The sequence below is a fragment of the Lonchura striata genome, chromosome 2, assembly GCF_050655825.1.
Source record: "Lonchura striata isolate lonStrDom1 chromosome 2, ASM5065582v1, whole genome shotgun sequence".
Taxonomy (NCBI): Eukaryota; Metazoa; Chordata; class Aves; order Passeriformes; family Estrildidae; genus Lonchura; species Lonchura striata.
This window is the reverse complement of record NC_140704.1, coordinates 90,754,600-90,780,248: the sequence shown is the minus strand read 5'-3', so window position 1 is coordinate 90,780,248 and position 25,649 is coordinate 90,754,600. Positions and strand designations below refer to the sequence as shown.

The 25,649-nt window shown below is 38.1% G+C and overlaps 1 protein-coding gene across 15 annotated transcripts in view; it reads right to left on the bottom strand.

The window, feature by feature from the left end:
• Positions 1-25,649, bottom strand: part of FHOD3 (formin homology 2 domain containing 3) — a 368,504-nt gene that overhangs the window by 141,805 nt on the left and 201,050 nt on the right. For all 15 annotated transcript variants that reach the window (XM_085573656.1, XM_085573657.1, XM_085573660.1 and 12 more), the window contains exon 6: positions 7,252-7,346. In XM_085573656.1, coding sequence (XP_085429782.1) covers positions 7,252-7,346 — 95 coding nt within the window. The remainder of the gene's footprint in view (positions 1-7,251; positions 7,347-25,649) is intronic.

Here is a 25,649-nt window from a genome sequence, read left to right as displayed (position 1 = left end):
CCTGGATTATAACTAGCATCTTTTTATCCTTAGAGCAACTCTCTTATATTTTTTCATTAGGTTTCACCTGACAACTTATTTTCTATTTTATTTAGTCAGGCAATTGATTTTCTTGCCAAAGACATTTCCCACTGGTGGCTCCAAGCACGCTGGAAAAAGTAGGTTCCATTTTCTTCAGTCTCAGTCCTCAATACAGACGAACTTGCCAACTGTACTTTCTCCTTTCACTGCAGTGCTGGACATAATGCATGTCAGAAAATACTAGGAGCTAATATCAGATATAGATATTAATATATTATTAATTAACTAATTAATCTATTATAGAATTCATATAGATATTAATAGCTAGGGTGTGAAGCACAACACTTTGCTCACCAATGTGAATGGTAACAGGCCTGTGACACTGAACTACTGTAGTGAGAGAGACCAAGGCAATCCTAAAAGTTAGCACTGACTTTAGGGCTCTTTTTCAGTTTTTACCCCACCTAATTCTATTATAACTCTTGCTTTTTTTTTCTCTTCTTGCCTTTCCTTCACAACAAGAAGTTTGCACATCTGCATAGATGCATGGTATTTTATTGGAATAGTTGGACATATTTCACTCATCTCTAACCCGACATTTTCTTAAACAGTTTTGAACATATAAGACAGAGTGAAAAGTTGCATCTGAGCTTTGGCCATATTGCTGGCAGTTAATCATTACATTTTCTCATTCCCCACTTCAAACGATTTGAAATCAGATCTCTGATGTCTTGTGAGGGAACTGTGTGTTTTCTAGTATCTCCTTAATCTACAAGAGTTCATTCTGAACACAGAAAAATGTGTATTCATCCTTCCAAAATACTCGTAAGTGAATGCAACAGATGGAGCTACAGAATAGTTAGTGCTGCAGGACTCAGCTACTTTTATGTTTGATGGAAGGACTTTGAAATCTTACCAAACAAGTATGTTTGGTAAAAAGCAGCAGCACTCACAGCAGTCTGTCTGCTGAGTTGGAGAGACCAAAGTAAGTGTTTAACACAGTCTGTGCTGGATAGTATATCCTATTCCAAGTTTATTGCAACATCCTGATCCTTATCTTCAAAGCACTAATTAAATACAATGCAAAATAACTCAGTTCATGCAACAGTGCTGATCCAGTTTCTGTGTGAAAGAGGAAGAAAGCTCTCTGGTGGCCTGGGTGAGCATAGGCTCAAGACCTCAAGAAGTAGAAAATAGGAAAATTCCTGTAAAACCACGATTTTGTTTCTCCCTGCCATACCATTTCCATAACAACAGTTCAATGGCCAAATGCACAGTTGATTAACTGCAAGAGGCAGCTGCTATGCTGAGATGAATGTTCAGGGTTTCATGAACTGAAAACAGTACCTGATCACCACAGCCCAACATCCTGAGTGCAGGGCAGCCCATGGGCGAGACTGCAATAATTTTAGGCTTTGAGGGGAGATCTCAGTTTTGCTCTGAACCCTTCCAGAAAGCAAAGGAGACAGAGAGCCTGTAAGACTGATACCCAGCTAATATTTCTACCTGGTTTAGGTCTGAAAACAGAACAAAACTAGAGGCTTGACAGAGTTGTGGCTGGAGGTAAGAGAACAATGATGCAATCTAAGTAGCCTCTGCTCAAATTGTATGGGGCATCTCATATGTCAGAAGCTGCAGGAAGGTTTCTTAACCATCAGGGCAGCAGATTGGGAAGAAAATATGTAAAATTCATCACAGCAGGTCCCCAAGCTGTGTGATTTTTCCTGGATTCTTAATTCTTTTAGCTAGCCAAAGTTCCTAGATCACCTTCCAATCACATTGAGAATAAAGCAATAAAGAATTACAGTTGCACTTACAATTGCTGCAGTTCTACAGCACAATCTCCTGCTCACAAAAATTGGGCATATGAATAGACCATCTATACACACAACTATTTTTCAAAATATATGACCAGAAAATTGAATGAAATCTAAATACTTAGTATTTCCAAGATTCTCAACAAGAGGGTATACCATCCACATTGGCAGTGATTTCATTCTACACGCTTTGGGCTTGGTAGCACTAATACTACTATTTTGATTTTGGTCATATTTGTTAATCCTCCTAGAATTGTAAGCTTCTCCATTACTACAAACCACTTTTTGAAGACCCACTTTAAAATCCAGTTACACAAGATTGGGTGACAAACTTCTTGAGGAAAAGATCAGGTTATGGTATTCTCAACTTTGCTTATGTCTTCAGTATAGCGCAGGCATAAATGGCTTGTGAAATGGAGACTAATTTAGTCAAGCTTTTCGACTGAACATTTACCTCCACATACCTTAAATGACTCATTTGTGTGAAAAATAATTTACAGTTTTTTGTGAATAAGAATATTATTTCTCTCAAAATTCTCATAAACTGACTACCAATCACATGCATGCTTTAACCTGCCCCTGGCACCACGCAGAAAAAGCATCCTCTAATGCACTTGTTTGAAGCCAGGTAGATGGGGCCCTGAGAAACCTGGTCTAGTGGAAGGTGTCCCTGCATGTGGCAGGGGGAGCCTGGAACTAAATGATCTTTATGAACCCTCCCAATACAAACCACTTCTATGGTTCTATGATTCTATGACTTTCCTTTTGCAATCAATAAATTTACCCACTAAAACTACATTGTTCTAGCTGAATGTGTTGGGCTTTGTTTTTCCTTTTGCTTTGAAATATGTTTTTATGCTTCTTTCTGACAGAATTACATTTTTAAACATTCAGAAAGTAATTTCTTCAATACCAAAGCAAGCAAAATGTTCACACAAGGCACAGGGAACAACTTGATAGTTAAAGTTTGTAGTAAACCTTGCAATCTAGGACTCAGACAGAAGCAAAGTAGGAAAAAAATTAAAACAATATGTTAGATAGGAATCTTTAATCAACCTCGTTGTATCAGCCTGGGCCCAGCATTCCACCCTGTCTTCTGAGGTTACCCAGCACTACTTTGAAAATGGATTATTTTCCACTGAAAACAATGCCAAAAAGGGGCTTTAGCTCCCCTGGGGGAAATTAGAACAGCCTGGATCATCAAATGGAAAAAAATAATCATTATCAGGAGCAGTAAAAAACAGGGGGAAAGAAAAGGTGAAACTAAACTCAGATTTTGGTCCACTTTAAGACTTAGAAGTGGCTTTGAAAAGTAAGATGGATTGGCAAAAGCTTGCAGGTTTGTGATGCAAAGAAACATTTGCTTCTCTAGATATAGAGATATAGAGAAAATACATGGAAGCTCCTATGCTTTTTCCAAGATGTTTGGTCCAGAAACATACTTTTTGTAAACAGTCAATAGCTAGTCCTGGAGGCCTTAAAGCACTGATACACTAAAAGTATTGTACACCTTTTCTTACTAGGTCAGAGGAATTACCAACACATACAAAAGTTGTTATGTGTGTATAGATATATAAAAACTTGTACATGCCTACAGATGAGAAATACAGTCTACGGACTTAATATGGCTTAATACATACATGTCTTTAACTTGGTGCCCCTTCTTTTGGCTAAGAGAAATTTTCCAAGAGTTATCACCATTTACCTGCCATTGATCCACCAAAGAGCTCCAGCGCCAGCTGCCAGCATAAACAAATGCCTCAAATCCATTTAAAACCAGCCTAAATATATTTGCAATACAACACAAAAACATAATTCCAGCTGCAGGAGCAGTAAAGTATAAGTAGCAGAAACACTGAGAAAGTGGTGAAATATCATCTCCCAGGCAGCGTGAAGCTGAAACAAGAGTGCTACAGCACGTGACCAGTTAAGGCATCATCCTTGACAGGTCAGTTGTTTTGTTTTGTTTTGTTTTTTTAAGATAAAAATTGGGGAGCAATCCTGAAATCACTGTTAACTAACATTCAATTGACTTCTAGTTTTGTCTTCTAAGAACCAAACTCTCTTGCATAAATGTCCCATGCTAGCACTGAATGCTAAAAGAAAGCTTGTTTGACACCACTATTTCCTATTTACATAATTTGTAGCTTATATAAGATGGTTAGAGCCTTGGCTCTGCTATAGCCCTCTTTTGCATGCCTGCAGCAGCTCACTGCTGACCTCAGTTATGTATTAAAGCTATCTGGAAGCCAACAGCATGTAACCATACACCCATAATTGAGTACATACTTGAATGCTTTGTCAAACAGGGAACCACTGATGAATTGAATTGCTGCCTATATAACTAATGATGAAATAGTAGCAATGTACATATAAATTGGGATTATGCCACCAGTGTTTTATGCCAGGGATGTATCAGCCACTGACGACTGGAAAGCAGTCTACAGGCAGCCTGTGAAAGCCCACTGCCACACACTGGTGTGGTCACTTATGGTTGGACAACCAGCAGTGGGCCTAAGAGTCTAAGATGTGCCAATAATACTCTTATCTCCACATAATACCACTAAAGAATGGTACTGCTACCATCACACTTCTAATCTAGTACCTATATAATACTTATATAATACTGATCTGCAACAAAAGGCTCTTTCTGTGCCATAGAAAACAAGTCATCTAAGATTAAGTTTCTTCCTGCTTTTCAGTTCTTCACTCTGACGCAGCTGGTGCCTCTGAACTGGTACAATGACAACAGTGCCACTGCAGTCATACCACTGGAATTTTAACTACATCCCTAATAACTTTATTCAGAGTAAGCATAGATAATAGCATTAAAATTATCAACAACTTCTGATAACCCATCAATGTAAGCGTTCATTGATGCTCAGAGGGGTAAAACTGCAGCAGAATTGGCAATAGCAAGGAATACAATGGCAAAAATCTGGGGAGGCTTTCAGTAAACTGCTTAGAGTCCTTCTTTGACACTAATTTAAATTTTTATTTGCCATGTCTTTCCCCCATCCCTGTACAGAAGTATTGGTGGGTGCATAAAGTGATCTTGGAGCTGGGTACCAAAATCACAGCTGTTGCAGTGCTAAGCATGCCAGCCCCTGAGGTGCTCTGCTGAATCCCTGTGATGCAACAATCCACTGCTCAAAGTGAGCAAGGGTGACAGAGCCAGCAGCCCCTTGCAAACAGAGCAGAGCAACAGTGAAGGGGCAAAACTACTACAGCTTTTGATAAAACAATAAAAAATATCAGTGGAAGAGATTTAACAACCTCCACTGCTAAGTATATTAAACCCAGTCAGATCTCTTGAGAAGGCAAGAAACCATGTGTCACAGCTGTGGCAGCTGAATAACTATGTTCCTCCTGCATCCTATTAGAGGGATTTGTCCCAAGACTTAATTGGCAGTTTCACTATTCCTTTTTTGCTCAACAATGTATTTTTCATCATCTCTGCCGTGGAAAAGGCACCAGCATAGCAGGGCTGAAAATCAGACTGTAGGTGCATTGCAAATTCCAGGGCTTCATTTTTCACAGAAAGTCAAAACCACCTTTAAGTGAATAAAGCAGCTGTCCCACCACACTGACAGTAAGCCTGCCATACTTTCGGTTAACTTCTGGCACACAGACAGGGACTTAGATCTCCTCCAAGACAGTCGAAGAATAATGAAAAAGCAACTCTGATGCTACCTGAAACCAAACTATTCAAAGCACATTGCCTGCATTCCTCAGCTGCAGGCACTGAGCCAGGACATGGAGATAATCATTCAGGCTGGAAATGGGGGAGGGAGAAAGGAGATTAAGGATCCAAGAGCTGAAGTACTCAGAGAAAGAAAATCTAGAAAGAATTTAATCTGCAAGGTAGCAATACAGTCATGTTTCTCTCCCATTTCACTCCCATTATGTGCTTTAGAGAATTAAAATAGTCACGGACTTGGCAGTATTTTTTGTTCATTTTTTGCTCTTTTATCTGTTCCATAGAAAATGAGGATCTATATGAAGCCAACAGTTTCTCTCTCATCTCACACTGCTTTTACAACTGCGGCAACATCCCCTGTTTCAGAAGGACAAATGGCTCAGAGTAATGCCTAGACAACAGTGGAACATTATACAATGGGGGAAAAGTTTCTCCTTATGTTTTCCCAATCATGAAGCCCGCCCTTTAAGCCTAAGGTTTGATAACTTACTTTTACTTATCTACCAATATAGGTATGTTGACCCAAGATAAATCAGTTCTTTAATACTGCAGCATCTGTTCTTTGACTTGACAACCTGCTGCAGCAGTGAAGTTTGCACATTGTAGAAAAAATTCTAGTTAAAAAAGGACCCTTAGGACATTGAGCTCTTCCTCCTTGTGCTATGAGAGCTATCAGAGGAAAAGGGGAGAGCAGCAGCATCTCTATGTCACTACAGTATCCAGCAGCAACTTTGTGTGACTCAGACACTTGAAACATTCCTGGAAATTTCTTAGCAACTAAAACTACGGATTCAACTTCACCAATTATAGCAACTTTTGAGTTGTAAACAACAGCCTCCATACTCTGTTCTAGCTATTGCATCATGCATATCTATGTACAGATCTGCATGGTAAGAGCAGCAGCAGCCCCTGGCAGGCCTTAATAAGCTTCCTAAAGCTTATTAAGAGCCAACAGGCTGGAGAAGGGTGTATTTGTGTGTTTACCTGTCGTATGGCCCCTCACAATGGCACATCAGTAGAAACTGTGCTCTGCTTGCTTTTCAAATTCCAGCAAATATGCCCTTAAAGGTAGACTGTGCACTATATAAATCAATATTCCACTGGAGAAGACCTATCCAAGCCCTTCTGGGGTTCTCCAGGCAAAAGAAGGCTTGAACTTAAGAAATATTTCTTTGCTGAAAGGGTGGACAAACACTGGAAGAGGCTTACTGGAGAGTGGGCGAAGTCCCAAAACTGTCAACATTTCAGAATTATTTGGACAATGACCTTCATAAAATGAAGCTGTTGGGCATTTGGTCTAGATGATTGCTGTAGGTGTGTATTCTAGTTTAAGAAGGAGGTCCCTCTCAACTGTCTTCTCCCAGTGCTCAGCAGAACTGAGCAATGTTGAATGGTGAGTAGAGGGGTTCCAAAGAATGCCTTGGGAACTGCAAATACAAAACCGAAAAATTTTCTCCATGGTCAAGTGCAATGGCAGCACAGACAGTAATGAGGGCATCTTTGCTTTTAAGAGCAGAGTTATGTGCTGACAAAAGAGTATAAAAACAGTAGAAAAGAATTAACAGCTCAGTGTGACCTGGTTTCCACACAGAATTTTATGGAATGTTTTAGAGTCTAACACACAGTCTATTTATACCCTAAAAGCATAAAAAAAGTAAAATGCATTTAAAGAACACCAAAACCATATAAAATGAGAATATCTGAGAGTCTTACCTTTGAGCCAATAAGCGTGTACAGCCATTGGATGGTTTCATTATGATTTATCACTCCATTCATGCCATCAACATAAAGCATTATCTGGCCCAAAGCTATTGCAAAGAGAAGAGAGAAAATATAATTAGAGCTGGTGAACACTTTTTGTAATTCCACGTATTGCTGACAATTTTCTCTGAGCAGGGTTTACCAGAGACATGGGGAACTCAACTAATGAAAGATATATTGGGCAAGATCGTGCTAGATGAAATCCTGGGAAACTGCACTAACTTTACTGACTTAATCTGAAAATATAACTGTGAATTTCATCCAGAGACAAGCCCAAACACTTGCTCTTTCCTAGAGGATGCCATATTTTATGCTCCTCAAATCTGCAAACAGTACTCTACACACTGCTTACTGTCACAATGGCTCCTTCAGCTAAAGCACTTTATATATTACGAGCCAAGGTTTTCACCATTTGTTTCAGCTCCATGTATAATGTTTGGAATTAGTATATTTGGATTGACAGTTTCAGTGAATTCCAGTGATATGAAATTAAAGCTGGGCAATTAACATGAATAAGGATATCAACTATTCACTACTGCACAGTGCTCTCTTGAAAATAAGTTTTACATTTTACTGAAAAAATACAAAAACCAAAGCATAGTTATTAGTGTCTTTATTAATTTATCCTAAATTTTTTACAACAGCTTTACAAAATATACTAGTACAATATTTCATAACAGTAATTCCATAGTTTGCAATTGTGATAATATGAGACTTTCAAGAGACAACAGCTATTAAATCTTGTCTAAGTGATAAGGACAGACATTTTTTGTAAGGATTATGAAAAGTGAATTAGTACAATTCATCTATCATCTTCAAAAGTTTCTACTGTTAGATCTTCTGCTTTATAGTAGGAGATAAAAACACAGTGTGATGAAAAAGAAATCACTGATGTAACACCTTTTAGCACAGCCTATTGGCCTAACAACTCAATTATTTAATGCACAGCCTGATGATCCCCTAGTACATTGCTTTATGGGGGAAAAAAGGAAAAAAAAAAACCACCCACAGGGTGAGGAAAATTATGACACTATTAATCTTCCAAACACATTCTGGATGTTTGCTAACTCTTGCACAGGTTGTGTGCAGCACATGGTCATTTACCTTGAGGGCAGATTTTCAAAGACATGAATGCTAGGCAAGCACTTAGGCACCCCCATAGCCAAATAGCTAATAGTCATTTCTACACCATCTCCTCCTTTTCCCTTTGGTCAGTTACAGTCAAAAATTTACAGTTAAAAATCGGAGGCATTATTTTTGCATTCTTTATCTAATCTGTCACATGAAGTTAGAAGGAAAGCCACACTCAATGAATGCCACACAATCAGTGAAGACTGAGAAAAAGCAAGCAAGAGAGCTCTGGCACAGAGATAACCTGTCTCTTAGGCAGGCACTGCCACTGGAGTATGCCAGGCACTCTCTGCTCCTCCTCTCCAGGAAGCAATCAGTCAGCACCCTCTGAAGACATGTCTCTCAGGTGAATAAAATCAGGTGGGAGGGACACAGGCACAAGTGTTATGGTAAAATAAAAGATCTAAGTCAGCCAGTAAAAAGAGATACGAATTACACTGCCTGAATAAATGGCTGCTTTGAAGCATTTCATTGCAGGTATGAAATGCTACTATCCCAGTAATCAGAGAAAGTTCTTAATTCTTGTTTTAACTTCCTTTCAATGCTAAAAAGATTTGGCACTGGATCAGGGCGAGATCCAGTCATGATAAGGTCAACAAATCCATTTTTCCCCCCCTTACAAATTCTTTGGTTGGGGGAGAAGGGCTCTAATTTGAATTTGAAACAAATGTGAAACAAATTTATGTCTTGGAGCATGTTTTCCAAATTAACATAGAATTCAAAAACAGCAAAAATTTTGCTTTAAAAAACATGTACACAATACAAAATTACTCCACTGCTTATACGTAAGACTAATTAGACAGGATGGCTAAGTGAGATCTGGCATGCATTTGTTTTCAGATGTGACTCTTCATAATAGCAATATGTTAAGGCAAATTAGTAGACCTCCGAAAGAAGACAAAGAAACGTTTTAATGATTCTTGAAAACACAAGGGAAAAAAAACACTCCCATTGCTGCTTGAACTAGTGGCCATAAATTTCACAGGGCAAGGAATTACAAACAACGTCATGAAACAACCAAGATATAAACAGTTATGTGCCTACATCCAAGTCACATCTCCAGTAGTTATCTGCCACACGTGAAGCTCTCAGCTGCTGCCAAACCTTGGTGTGAACCTTCATACTGCTATTTCCTGTCTTCAGAAGTCAGAAAAATGAGACAAGAAATGGTTGAGGAGAAATCTGTTTTCATTAAGAGGTAGAGTATGATAAGGAAAATCTGTATACTTTGTACAAAGCTGACACCCCATAAATTCTTAGGAAAAGAAGGCCACAGGAAGACCTAAAAGAAGGAGAATGATGGTTTTCATACCTCATCAAGTATCTGTACTGAGGAAGAAAAGGTCATAACCACACCACACAGCCAAAATGGAAGACACCACCAAAAACACCAGTTTAGGAGCAGACTGCAGATCCTTGGGCCCTCCCAGGTCTCAGGTCTGGCAGAGTAAGACATAGCAATTTGGCACTAAATGGAAACTGACAGAGGATATTTTACATTCCTTGGAGATTTTCTACCCAACTGCTATCTCACCTCCCAGCCCACAGCCGTACTCTGCTGAAATGGCTGTGGCTGCAGCTCAAGCTCCGTGCACCCAGCACGCTCACACATCCACCACCAACATCCAGGGCTCCGACAAGGGAGTGCAGCCTCATCTGCAAGGTAGTTTGGGAGGCCAATACAGTCCAAAATAATTAAAATTCACATTTGTATGTGCCTTTAACCAAACTTTTTTATTTTTCTTTACCAAAAAAACAAGGGGGCTATTTAATCCATTTAATCCTATCCCTCAGCTAACTGGAATTCTTTCTGGAAGTATATCGGCAACCCACTTGTATTAGGAAAGTTTACTATTGTGCAACAAGGGGATGGGAGAGGGGAATTTAAATATGAAGCAGACCTAATTTGGAATTTCTTTGTTCCCACTACCCTTGTCAAACCCTTAATCTTATGTGAAAGTAGTGTGTGACTTTACCCATAGCTATTTTTGAATGGTAGTTTGCTGGATTTCTTAGGAAAGGCTTAGGCTAGAAAAGGACAGCCCAGCCAGAAAGCTCAGAGATTTCTGTGAAAGAAGAGGTTTAAGAAAGCCTCTAAAACTTGCCAATATTGGCACTGATACTCTCCTGGGATATAAAGTTTACAGGACCAAAGGGGAAAAATTCTAGCACAAAACATCATCATAATGAATATCACTTTTAGTTAAAGTCTCTTTATCCCACTCAGACTGGAAAAAGTTTCAAAGTTGTTCCTTGCCCACACATGCACCTGCTTCTCTAGTCTGCTCTGCTTCCAATTTGAAGCAGTCTTGAACCACAAGACTGACTTAGAAAAAATGAAATCACTGAATGAGCAGAAAACCTATTTTCTTACAATCTCCTGTGAGTCAAACCCCTACTCATCATGTCAAGAATTATGGCAGGGATGCATCTTGTGGTTTTTGTTTGTTGCCATCAGAATAAGCTAATATACAGTGTGAAGCAGGAAAAATACAGACCTTATCACTTCAGGTTTCAGCTCCCAGGAAAGCTTCTGGCCTGAGTTCATCAGGCAGTTCATACCCAGCAGCTGTGGTGCATGCCATGTGCTGCAACATGCATGTACGTGCATGTACAACTAAGGCAGGTGTGCACAACAGACAGAACGGTGATGAAACTAATGGGGAAGAAGAACCAGATGCTAAAATTCATATTTTCATTGCTAGCTAAAATCTTATCATCAATGAGAAATCAAGAGTCTGTGTGATTGCATTGATTCCATTTGAAAACTGACTGCTAGTTTGGTATGCTATCCTGGGCACCAAAAGGGCTTACTTCATCAAAGCAAACATCCTGATGAAGAAAAACTCCATCTATGTCTAGTGAGGGATCCCAGGAAGAAGATAATACAGTTACCTGATATACTACTACAAAGCTACTACTACACTACTGCTACTAGGTAGTAATTCTGAAGAAAACAATCATACTTCAAACTTCTTTCTTGGTGTTTCCTCATTAGAAAAAGGCAAGATCCCAGCTACTAAGTGGGACAATCTGGAACACAAAATCTCCAACTCAGCTCAGCCCTCATACGCTGGATGTCAGAAGCTGCTACTTTTGCTTGTAGAACATTCCAACCATGAACACACACCCTCATAATCAGAGATTATTGTCTCTATAAAATCCAAGGAAATTTAATTTCCCTGATGAGAAATCATTATTAAATACACCTCCTGTACAATCCACCTATTTGAAAATTAGCAAAATCACAGCAGAGCTCCTTCTTCTAAGAGGTGACATTAGGTAAAACAGAGGACCTGGTCTCTCTATGGCTTCTGAAAATGATCTTACAAAGCAACACTGTGGCAAACCTCATGACTCACGCTCAGTCCACAGGGTTAGAGCCCCCTAAAATTTGTACATTTGGGGGTTGGTTTTGTATTTTTTCCTCTGTTACTATTTGTATGGGTTGGTTTTAGCTTCAGTGAAAAATCTACTATTTACAGAGTTATTCCTATTTCTTTACTATTGTTGACACTACATGCAATGTCATCTAGAAACTAAAAACAGTCTTGGTCCTGGCCACAAATGCATGAGCATTGTGATTTTTATTAAAGTTTTTAAAATCCCAACTCTTTTCTTAACTTTGCATTTTTACTCTCTGTTCATTTGTTCTTTCTTTTATAACACATATAATGGCTGAAACAGGCTAAGGAATTAATTTTCAGAATTTCCATACTAACCATGGACTGAATTTCTATTAAAAAAGAACTGAACCATCTCAGAAAAATCACACCGCAGAACTAATGCTATGAACCAAAGCTGTAAAAATAGTTCTAAACAGATGTCAATGCATTGTGTTGCTATTAAACTTCAGAAGCTCTTATGCTAGTTAACACTACTTTAAACTCAAACTTTTAGTCTTATGCACATTGGGAACTTCTGCAAACTAGTTTCAGACTTCAAGTAATATTCAAAGTTCAAATCTTTTGCAGAGACAGTAGGCTTCCAGATCAAACTCAATCTTCATTTTTCCCTCTGTCTACTTTACAGAAAATACATAGAGACACCACAAGTCCACCACCACAGAAACATTCTACAGAGGAATTTTCTCCTCTCCATGTTTCCTCTGCCACCCTTTTTCTCTAGTGTTCATACCTTTAAAACAGGACACAGCAAAGTCAAAGGGAACACAGCACCTTTAAACAGCTGAGGTTTCATCAAAAGCTGATCCTTTCTACACACCATGAAACACCTGCAGCAGTGCACAGTCACCTACAGAGCCAAAGCAGCTCCTCTTCCAGTATTTCTTTTGTGCTATTTTAATACATTTACTTGAGTGCAAAGAAAGAATGGACTCTCACTTTACTCTGACAGTAGTTTACTGAAGGCCTTTTTATATGAACTAAAACTTGGCTTGCATATATGCATTATAAAAAGTTTGCATGATTAGTCATAATTGTTTTAACCATTATTTTATGTCACAGCACTCAAGATTTAAATGCACTATGTTTTACCATGTTTTACAAGATAAATAACAGAGCAATGTAAAATAAACTGGGTACAGCTTGTACAGCAATAGGTAAAAACATTTCCTCACAAAGAAGAAATATGCAATTAAAATACCTTATTAATAAGTAAGCAAATATAGCTGAGAATTGGACTGCTATTATGCAAACTGACTAAAAGCATGGAAGAATAAAAAAAAAGGAAATAAATAAAGAAAGAAGACAAAAGGAAAAACTGAGGAAGGAAGAAGATGGAAGAAGGGAAGAAAAGACAAAAGAAAAGAAGAAAATGAAAGGTTGACTAGATGGTTTTAAAAGATGCTTATTCATCTTCAGTGCTTCATGCAGCAAAACACATCTGGCAAAAGGGACGTGTGGTAGCCTGTAATTAAGATGACATATATACAGATATAGAGCTGAATTAAGGCAGCTGCTTCTTGATGGAATCAATACTGGCTGTAACACTGAATAATATTCATCCAATATATATACAAAGTTACATGTTTTTCTTAAGAATTGAGATTTTTTGAGTTTTAAAGCATTTTCTGAGAAGACTTCCTCATTGGCCCTCAGAACATAAATTCTGAGGGAGCAGGACATGATAATGAGATTTTCTTGTGAAGGGGAGCTTTTCTGCAAAAGAGCAGGACAGAGCAGGACACTGCCCATGCAAAGAAGACTTATCTTCAATGGACTTACTTCATCTCCTAGCTATGGACTCCTGCATGGAGTACTGATGCTGCAGCCAGTGAGAAGTGGTTTCATTTTAGGGCAGAAATTAGGATCTAATTTAGGATTAGGTCTTTCTTCTTATTTTTAAAAGTATTTTAAACTTCTTATACTGGATTTATCATGCTAGAGGCTGCCTAGCTCAACCTGTTGCTAAAACTAGGGAAATCCAGAGCAGGTTATTCATGACCAGGTAGCTGCTCAGCCTCTATGGGCAACCTGTGCCAGTGCTCAGACATCCTTACAGGATTTTTTATTAATTTTTTTAAGTTTAAATAAAATTTCCTCTATTTCAGCTAGTGCCCATGGCAGGCCTCTTGTCCTTTTGTTGGGCACCTCTGAAATCTGGCTCCGTTCTTACTCCCCCAATCATATATTCAGTCCCTTTCATAACACTGAAATTCAATTAAACTGAATTTAAACTGAAGATCAATACATAATCAAGAAACCAAAACCACACATTAAGCTAGAAGTCTCCAAAAAAGAAAAGTAACTTCAATTTAGAATGAACATAGGGAAATTTAGTGAGCGTCCCAAGTTAAGAAGTGATTCCTTAGTGCTTCTATTTGGGAGCTGATTGAGTAATTTAGTCTGGCAATGTGCTAGATGTGATGGATTTCAAGGCCTTTCCCTCTCCATTAATCATCATGAACATAAGCCTTCTGTCTGTGTAAACAATACTAATCCTGACTTTGAAGGTACAAAGAAGGAAACACAAACCAACCTTTGCAGAATGGAAAAGATAATTTCTGCAGCGCCCTTTCTTGAGCTCCTCAGACACCTATTTACCCTGCACAAAGAAAGGTCCTGCAGGTGCAAGCTGTCTTTTATCAATCATTATCAATTACATACAGCACATCAGTTTGGAATTCCAGCATCTGCTTTACATGCCGAAAACCTAAGCTTTGAGAATGAACTCAGCTTTTGGACTGGGAAACACTGTAGAGTCAGAAGTGAGTTTGGAAGAAAATGCAACAGAATTCAGTCTCAGCAAAAAAACACAGGTTATGTTGATTGTTGGACTCAGTGTGTTGTTGCACCTGGGGCAAAGAAAAATATGAGGGGATACATGGATTTTTAAAATTTTTTTCTATTATACGTCAGCAGGATCTTTGCTCACTGCAAGTAGGCTGTTTTCCAGTGACTATGGAAAAAAAGAACACTGTCTTGGGGTTCCTGCCTTCTCCGGCAAGTAAAGAAGTGTGGCACAGCTGGGCTATTTAACAAATGGACTAACACTAGAGCAGAAAAAGGACATATGGTAGGGTAAAAATGTTCACATACCAAACATTTTTAGTCATCAACAGTGTTTCTTAGTACAATGGTAAACCTTCCAAAATGAAACCTGTGGTTTCAAAGGGAGCAAGTGATAAATTCTCACTGACAGCTTTTTTTCCCCGTTTCTCTTGGTGGGGAAGCCACATTTCCTAATATTTATTTTTTTCCTAAAAATAAAGAAGATTCTTAGGGAAGCAAAAGGGGGAAAATCCACAATTGCAAGCATTATTGTATTCTTCTTATTACAGGAATATCTTACTACATTCCAATAATTTATTAATTTATAATATTTAAATTTCCCTACAATTCTTATTAGAGGAATATATTATTGTATTGTATTCTTATTATTAGAGGAATAGAATAAAAAACATGTGCCAGTTGAAATTTCAAACATTGCCCAGCTCTATCAGCATAGCCTTTGTAAAGTATAACATTGATCAATGATTTCTTGCTGTCATGTAGCAACAAGTTGATGCCATCATAAGAGCTGTTGTTTCCCTAGATAGCAGTTCTTTGTTTTCTAAGCTCAACTTCATTCTCTGAGGTCCACCCCTGGGCAGGTAAACATGTGCTCAGTTTGGCATCCTGGGATAACAGCATTGCAATCAGTATGGTTGCTAAATACACTTAAAACAGTGTTCGGCAGAGAGGCTTACAGAGAGTTGCAATGATTTCCAGGGGTATGTAAATTTACCTCTGCTACACCCATGCCAACAGCCAGTCTCTGAAATTCATGTATTGTGGCATTCATTCAATAAATATGGACCTCTAAAAAATGATACAAATTATATTCCTGAAGAACAGAAAATCAGTGAAGGAAAAATGAATGAAAACCTACCACAATGAATGTAATCCTACCACTCGTGTTTACATCACTTCTCACAGAGTGTTTTGCAGGAAACAAAGCATGCTGCCAAAAGTGACTCTCAAGAAGACATCCAATTTTGAGTTAAATTCAAACACTGTTTATTCTAGCCATTAGAATAAGGTATGTTTGGGGAATATCAGGGTAGAGATGCACTGAGAATAAAAATACAAGTAAAATTCTTCAGCTAATTACTTCAATATAAAGCTATTTTCTTAATTCTCACATAATTCCTTCACCTGGAAATGCAATCCAAACACAGTTCCCTCTTCTTCCAATGTGAGGTACCACGTGTGAAAAGCACAATAAAAGATAGATTATTTTAAGAAGCACTACAAAAAACTTTATGTAGAATCACTTTTGTCATTTCTTGTTGCTTAAGTGACAACAGGTTTTAGGCAAATCCAAAAGTTCCTCTAAAGGGGCACATTGGCTTTTATCATCTCAGCAGACAGGAATGCAACAAGTGAACACACAGTGCAGATGTATTAAGATTGTTCCAGGATACTTGAGTAGTGTTTGAAATGTTAGTGTCAAAAAAGATAAAGAAGCTCTGCGTTTTAAAATTATGCTTTTTAATATAAACTTGAGACTTTGTCAATGCTTTATCATCTTGAAATCAACTGATTTAAAGAGCACTGTAGAGCAGCACAGAAAGTCATATTTTTCTTAACTGTATTCCAGACCATCCAAAATTCTTGAATAAATTCCTGCTCAAGAACTGACTCAAGGGTAGAAATCAGCAGGATAAACAAGAACACACTATGCTTTAAATCCAGCAACTAAATTAAAATAGTTCCTAAGCAAAGTGAGAGAAAAAAATGTCTGCTCAAAGCAAAGGCAAGGCTGGGAGTAAGGCTTTCTCACAGCATCCCAGTCTCCTTAGCATACTGTGTTGGCTAAATATGAATCAAACCAAACAGATTGAAAAGAAAAGCTGTTTGAATCAAGATCTCCGTATTTTACCTATTGAGGGATAGATCCCAACATCCAATGCTTTTATGAAAAAGAATGCATGGGTCACTTTTTATTTATTTACCTGTTTTAAAAACAATACTGAGTGTATCTTTCTAATTTTCCTTATTGTAATTAAACCATGACAGATGCTGAAACTAAATTCCTCATATACTTTTCAGATATTTATTGCTCTTCAGCATGCTCAGCCTGTCTCTAATGTTTCAGATAGACTCTACCCTGCAGTAATGTGCATGCCATTAAAGAATTCACTTTCATCTCTTGAATTTATGCTTGTTAGGGCAGATTAATGAAAGACTCTATTCTTTAAGTACTGGCTAAACAAAGCCAAAGTCAGCACTAGAAATAAAACCAATACAACACTTCATTAAATGTGCTTTTTATTTCTTTTTGTTTCAAGTATGTCTGCCGCTATGTGAAATTTAGGGTTATACAGTCTCCTTTCAAATCTCACAGTAAAGAATGTGCTCAAGCCACAAGTTCATATCTCCTATTTGAAGTGGACTTCTCATGAGAAAGGTGCAGGGAAGAGACATAATTACAAATCCCTTTAAGTACAGAGCTCACACTCTCCCAAAATATTGACTGAAAATGCTGTTTTGTGTCTCTGCTCATTCATCTCAGATAATGAGCAAAGATTCCTTCCAAATTAACTGTAATTCTCTTCTAATCCCTTGATTCTTTTTCCCCCCCTTCAGCACGGTGATAGTGAGAACTCTTTTGAATTCGGAATCCCACCTTATTACGGCAATTCTTAAAGAGAAACATAACAAAACCATCGGTGTCATGCTCAGACTTTTCTCCTCTCTGACTCAATAGGTAGACAGCTAAGCACAATGCACACCAGTCCTGTTTTTTCACTTTCTCAAAACTCACAGTTGACATTTACAAAAAAAAAAAAATTAAATTCTGATTTATAATTGACAGAAAGAACAGAGAATCTCTGCTCTGAAATTTGTTTCCTTAGCATATAAAAACATGAATAAAATTGATTCAAAACGAAGAAAAAATAAGTATTTGGGGGCACAACCTTCATTTGACCAAAGAATGTAAGATCTGTCATTGGCAACCAGTTGTCATCTATGTGGTGGCAGGGAGAGATAATCATGTAATAGCTGAATATGAAGATGAAGGTGGTGGCTTTATTCAGGTTTGACAATCTACATTTCTTATTTATCAGTAGCCCTGTGAGAAATGCAGCTGAATAAGCATATTTTATTTATAGAGAATATTTTTAGGTGATTTTATTTCTTTTGTTGATTATTCTACAATTCAGTGATCACAGCATTACTGGTAACCTTCATATAAATCAAGCATGTTTCTTGTATTATTGCTCAGCACTCCCTTAGCAGGAGTTACATATGACTGGATGGTTATAGGATCCCAGGATAACAACACTGAAGAAGAAGGTGCAGAGACAATTTGGAGACAGGAGTGTTTTACAGTTCCTTGTGTTAGTTTGGAGCAAGGTTGCTGAGCTCTGGTCTATGAGCAATAACATCAGGCTCCACGTAGAAGCAGCTAAATTACTTCCAGACCCAAACCTGGGTCCTGCAGTTCTGCAAGTATCACAGACACTTCTGCACAACACTTCTCTAGTCTGAAGTGATGTGGCCTGAACCCAAACCATCTGTGCATAACTGGCATAGAAAGTTATGCATCTATAGAATAATTAGTCCACAAACAAGAAAAATGCATCATGGGCAATTAGTTGTTTCTGGGTACTTAGAAAGAAGTTAAAAGAACATTAGGTACACAAAATTCAAGCACATGAAACTTCATGAAATGCCAGAGTTAAGATTCCTGCAGAAAACTTTGTTCAGCCTACTCTGTGTACAAACTTAATTATGTCAAAATCAATTTCAAGAAATATTATTCCTGAGCTTTGGAGTACTTCCTCACTCAAAGTAAGTGCTGGAAAGTGCTGTCTAGAAAGCACATTCTCTCACTGTGTGGTCCTAGAATTTTTTTAGTGCAAACCTGCTGTGAAGACAGAATATTTCATTTCCTGCAGGATGATGTTCATCAATACAGGGAGTGCTTCATGAGTCTGAATACTTTTTCTGAATATAGGACATTGATGAGGTAAAGAAACTATTCTTCTAGAGAGAAGTTGGGGCTCTGGATGTCACATCTGAGACACCTGATAATCTAATTTTTATTTGAGAATACCTTTTGGTATAATAGTACTTTTAAGTTAAACTCTGCGCAGTACAGTCTCAGATTGGCCCCCCAGAAAACAATAAACACACCTTGACAGTGAACATAATGGTACTTTCTGACAAATTGAACTGGAACTACTTGCCTAGGAAGTACAATACATACTAACACTGTGGTAGAGGTTCAGTTAAAACCTCTCTCCTGCTAAGTCAGGAACCTTAAAATGTGTAGCACCACCATCCCTTTTCTCTTCTTGAACTTTGAAGACTGGCAGCCTTATTTCCAATGTCTGGAAAACTTAGCTTTATAAATGTTCCAATCCTTTAAGAGTTGGACTCAATAATCCTTGTGGGTCCCTTCCAACTCAGAATATTCTTTGCAATCTGCTTTTTTGTTAGATTGGTTTGGTTTTGAGGAAAAAAAAATAGACATGTGTAAAAGAATCCCTCATCATGCTCACCATGCGTAAGTGGAATGAAACTGCAAGGTTCATCACACTGGGTTTTGCCATTTAATTTAACAGAACACATGCTTTTCCCATTAACTTTTTACACACCCTAAAGCAACAAACAAATCTACAAGCCATCTCTGGTTTATGATAGAAATCACACTGGCAGAAGTTGCTTTACCAGACATGATTTAAAAATTTCAGGGCATCAGAGCATCATTGCAACAATACTTGGAGCTTGAAGAAGCAAAAGTCATTTCAGATGGACAATAATTCAGGTGACATATCTAGAGGCACTTGGCAGATCAGCTTTGATACCCCTGAGCTTCCACAAAACACCACCCACCATCCATCATGCACAGCTTTGTCATCCTCCAATCTATTCTCTGGATTTGGCAACACTGATAAAATGTCAGAAAATGCCAGAACCTTCTCATTACCCTACTGAACCCTAAGAGAATGATGAGCATCCTGCTGCTCTGCACAACAAATTCTGACAAGTGGAGATTATGAGACAGGGAGGGACAACAGACTTCTGATCTGCTCTAAGCCACTGTTCCTCAAGACTACTACTCTGTGGCCTCCCACTTGTCCTGGATGGGCTTCTTTAGCTCCAAGCATCTATCCAAAAAACATCTCACATTCTTTTGGGGCTAGTATCCTTACATCTAGGAGAATGCTGCTAACAATTTGATCATTATTACCATCCAGAACAACCTCTGTTTAACAAAAGACTGTTAAACAAAATTGGGTAAATTACTTGTTTGTGAAATGAAATTGATGCATGCTGTCTTCAAATTTCCTGCTCTTCATAAAATGATGTCTACTTTCTCTAGAACTGCTACTTTTGTTTCATAGTTGCAACTGGGAATTAGTTTTAATTAATCTCATCCGTTCTGATTGCTCAAGGCCAAAGGCTGATTTTTTTATCACAGCATACAGACCATCTGCAACAGTTTCTCACTTTTCATACAGTACTAATTATGGAAAAGTTAAAAAGTAAATAAAACACCTGAGTTGCTTTATTGGTGCAGAATATGAAGTGGAACTAAAACATACTCATTTTGATTCACTGATTTGATTCACCTACAGAAATTTATGTTAGCACAAAGTGTAAAAGCAACAGAAAAGCTTGAAAGCCAGTAATTCACATTTTGTAGTCAAATAGAAGAAAAAATAAAAGTAAACAAAAGTTATCAGCTAAATGAGGATGGCTGCTTCCTATTGTGAAAGAAAATTTCAGTGCCTTACAAAATCAGCACTGAAGTACTACAGCTGATATAAACCTGTAAAAATTATTTTACAACCACTACATAATAAAACTGTTTCACATCTTCACAATAAAGTATTCAGACTCCAAAATACCACTCTGTATTAATCTTTGAGAGTTCCATTTTTGCATATCAGCTTGGGAAAATGCTTCTAAGTTGGTTACATAAATAGGTTGCCTATAATGCATCCAGTCCAAGTGACCTTGCAAAAAGAAATAAAATATGAAGTGGTGAGAGAAAGAATCAACATTGTTGGTACAAGCAATAAAGAAATAAAGTCTATTTTTTCCCGCCTCTCCTAATTTCTTTTGAAGTTTAACATACAGAAAGGCTCAGAGACTGAATCCTTATCCAAACTACATAAATCTCTAGGTATATGGTCCTAGCCCCATAAAACCTTGCAATTATTCCTAATGGTGCTTTCCAGCAGGAAAAACTACTAGAGAGCTATCTTTTCTCACCAAATCTTCAATCAATCGTTTCCTACCACATCTTTCCTTAGGAGAATGAATCTCCTTCCTTGCAATAATTGAATTGGAAGCAAGCCCCCAGACTGAAGGTGAACTCTACAGCAACTGGGTACCCCACACTGCTGCTGAGGCTGCCTCTGAGAAAGACCCAATTAATTCCCTTATTCCCTTCCTGAATTCCTGAGCAGGGTCAAAAGGAGGCAACACCATTTACCACCACACAACCTGTTTCAGACAGCTGGTGCAGCTAATAATGTAAACATGGTAACACCTTGAAAAGGTCAATCAGAGGAAAGGCAGCATTAGCAAAGCAATTAATTTTGGGTTGACCACATGTGTATTTCCCTCTCACTTTACTCTCTTCCCTTGCTTCCCTCACCTTCTAGAAGGAAACATAAAGAAAACTTTTCACTCATCTGAGCAGAAATTTTCAAAAGGTGAGAGATAGGATTTTCTTGAACATTGAGAATGCCTTATTTTCTTGGGATGATGTCCAGAACAATATTTTATTTATCGGTTGCCAAAAGAAACACTTTTTAGTTTTTTCATTAGTCGAAGGGCTTTAAGAACTCACTTGAGGGAAATGATCCAACTAACAAACAAATAAAAGCTTTTCCTGCACTTCACATGCTCTGTGAAAAGTGGACACTTCATTGAATCAGCACCTGTAGAGCTAACTGTTCAACCTGAAGTGTTTACTATGTCCTTAACAATCCTCTTTCATTAATGAACATGGAAAAGCTGTAGATCCTCTTCATCCATCTGTCTGTCTGTCTATCATCCATCTATCTATCTATCTATCTATTGATCTATCATTTAATTGTTTTTTACTAAAGTGAAACTTATGGAAAAGGAAAAAAAAAAGTTCTAAACTCATGAGATTCAACGGTCTTCTTTCATTTCTCTGAAGGTTTAATTACATGGCATTTCATAAAGCTGCAGAGCAAAATGTAAAACAGAGACAGAGCAAGGCACTAGAGTCCCAGGTGGATTTCCAAGGTCACACTGAGCTTGCCTGCCCTCAGAGCCCTTGAGAGCTATAAAGCTGAAATCAGATACTGCTGCATTTACCTCCTGTCTTCTTTCACCACCTTTTTTTCTTAAACCTAGACTGCCAACTTTAACAAGCCTTCTATATGCATCACACACCATACACATTCCTCATCTAATTGACATGAAGAATATGGAGCTTATGGAAGGAAGAACTCAAAGAGTAGCTACGTAATATAGTCTCTGTTTGTAGAGCTGCCATGGTGCTTTCCTGTTGTAGCTTTTGTACTGTGTTTTTAATTTGCACAGCCAGTCACAAACACTCCAGATCTAGCAAGACCAGTCAGGACCCATATAAAGAATTGTGCCTACCAACTAAGGTAATATTTTCCCTTTAGTTTACCAAACTCACCTGCATTAGCACCTACAATTATGATTAAGCAAATAAATTTCAGAGATCTGAAAGATTAGGAAGTATCCAAATGGAGATTAAATGCATTATTGCAGTGTAAATTACTTCTTCCATGTCACTTCTACAGTCCAGCAATAATTTTTATGCTCCCTGGATCGTGCATTAACACATTTGGGTATTTTTGTTCACATATCCTCACTTTTAAATATTCAACATGTTTACAGATGCATATTTGCAGATAAAACTCTTTATGTATCTCGATTCACATATCTCTCAAAATTCTTACTGTATTGTAAAAAATTGGTCATGTCATGATAAATGCTTTCATATGTGTATAATTAGTTTTTAAAAGGATTGCTGTTTATTTGTACAAAAACTTTCAAATAATGTTTAAAAACCCAGAACTTCGCAGTGGTTTCAGAATTCTATTTTTACAACAAAATGCATGCTACAAACAACAGAAAACATTGCCTTGTTTAAGGTTCAAGATAATCATGTATGTGGAAAGAAAAGGAGATGTTTCACATCACTTTTGCCACCAGTTCCTACTAGAATATAATTTCAGTGCCTGCAGAGGGAGAACCCAAAAACCCTAAGAAGATTCTGAAATCTAGCCTCTCCTCACTAAAATAGAAATATTTTTCTCTTTTTTCTTCTCCCTTTGACGAAGTTTATCAAGGTTAAATTTGAAATCACTCACTCCTTACAAAAATTTCACAGTATTTAGTGAAAGAACAGTGTTTCTGCTGCTTTCATTTTCAGTTTCCACACAAGCTATCTTTACAGTCTGAATTTTGAACAGCAAGAAGTCAATACAAAGTCGTAACTAATGTGACTTTTAGAAAGTAAACAAAAGAGAGTGAACTGCCACAAGAAGTTTCTAAAACCAAATGAATGCATATGAAAACATGTGAGCAACACCTGTAATTTCTCATTTTAAAGAGGCCTAGATGAGATAACACGAGCTACCAAGTAATGGCTGCTTGTTGCAGTCTGTATGACTTATCAGCACTCAGTGCTGGAAAGCAGGATTTTGTGTTATGTGAACTGTCTCATTCAAAGTAGGAAGCCTAGAAGAACAGATGGTAACATGAACACAGCACTAATAACACAATTTTAATTCCATGGTAATTTAGTCTGAGGTGCTTTTTTATGTGTGATAGAAATGGCTGAGGTAAAGAATCAGCTGTCATTTTTACAAGTCACTTTTTTTGCTTAAGAGGACCCAAGACTGCTAGACAAGAGCTTTTTTTTGAGACCAAAAATTTAGTACTTCTGACACAGAGAACACCAACCATACATTTAACCCTGGACAAGTAGTCCACAACTCGCCATCCAGAACAATGCTAGCTGCATTATGCTATGAAACAAAACCACACTGAAAAAAGGTAGGAACCAATGGACTCTCTACTGTATTAGGAATACCCTCAGGACAACAATACCCCTGATTCTTAGGCAGCAAACTCAAAGCAGTTCAAACCCCAAGGGCAGAATGGGTTAGCCTTGGTAATAAGAAAGGCAGGAAGGGAATTTTGCCTTGTTTCCTAGTCTGTTGGACGTCTGTAATGCACTAGAGAACTTCACTCTCCTTGGATTTTGCATCTCAAAAACCTGAGTAGAACTGCATTCAAAAGAATGGGTGTCAATTTTCCTTGGCCTTGAGCTATATGATTCTTTTTACTACCATTGCTCCTGAAAAGAGTTAGATGTCAAATAAAATGGAACGTAGCTGTAATCTGTGTCTCATAACACAAATAACTTAATCTGATAATAGAAAGCAAATATGTAACAACCTTAATCCTGGTTCACATATGAGTACTTAGAAAAAGGTATATGAATTCCTGAGAATATCTATCACCCTCCTGTCCGATGCACTCTAATACAAATATTATGCCTATTATGCATCATGCCATTATTTTGAATGCATTTACAAGTTCATTGGCTTGCTTTAGATGAATTCTACACTTTCTTCCCATTAATCATCTCTTGAAGTATCAGCTGGCTTTAGGTACCTAAGTGATTCTCTGGATACTCTCCTGAAACATATGAATAAAAACTGGGCTTTCCTCTTCATGGTTTCCTTGAGCAGTCTGTCTCTGTCAGTCACCCAGTGTCCCTAGGGAACTTACCTTCCTCATTCAGCTGAGTTAAGTGTGAAGTGCTGAAAAACATAAATACTTCATTCTCTATTTCTTTTTTCCAAAGAAGAGAAGAAAATTATTAGCTAACACATTCTTCTCCTTCTCTACCCAGTCTCTAATAAAACCTGTGGCATCTTCTGAGAAATAAATCCAGGAAGACAGTGACAGCCCACTGAACCTTAATATGAGCACCTACCTAAGGCAGCAGACTAGTAGAAGGCACAAATAGCCAGAGTGTTGCTTCCCTTTGCTGAAAATAACAGGCTGAACAAAGCTGAAAAGCTGGTGCTTATCATTGGAGATGTGTTAGAGTTGTGGCAACCAACTGCTTCTCTGCTCCATCTCTATTGCAGCAGCTGCGAAAAGAGTTCTCCAGGTCACTTCCCAGTTGGCCTTCCTATTTGTGCCATGGCAGTCTCCTCTTCCTCATCCAGCAGCAGAAATTCCTGGTGTTTCTGCCCTCAGGCAGCATAAACCAGTACTGATTACAAAGGAGAGAAGCTTGAAGTGTTAGAAATACTGAATGGTTTGGGCTGCAAAGGACTTTAAAAATCATCTTCCAATCCCACTGGCATGGGCAGAGGCACCTTCCACTAAACCAGGTTACTCAAAGCCCCACCCAACCTGCTGATCAATGCTTCCAGGGATGGGACATCCACATTTTTTCTTGGAAACCTGTTCCAGTGCCTCACCATTGTCATTAAATAATGCCTTCCTGATATCTAATCTAGATCTACCCTCTTTCCGTTTGGAGCAATTCCCCTCTTGTCCTGTCACTACATGTCCCTGTAAAAATCCCTCTCCAGCTCTCTTGTAGGCCCTGGGTAGGTACTGAAAGGTGCCCTAAGGTCTCCTCAGAACATTCTCTTCTCCAGACTGAACAACCCAAGCTCTCTCAGCCTGTCTGCATAGGAGAGGTGTTGTAGCCCTATGAGCATCTTCATGGCCCTGGTTTGAACTCACTTCACCAGGTCAACATCTTTCTAGTGTTGG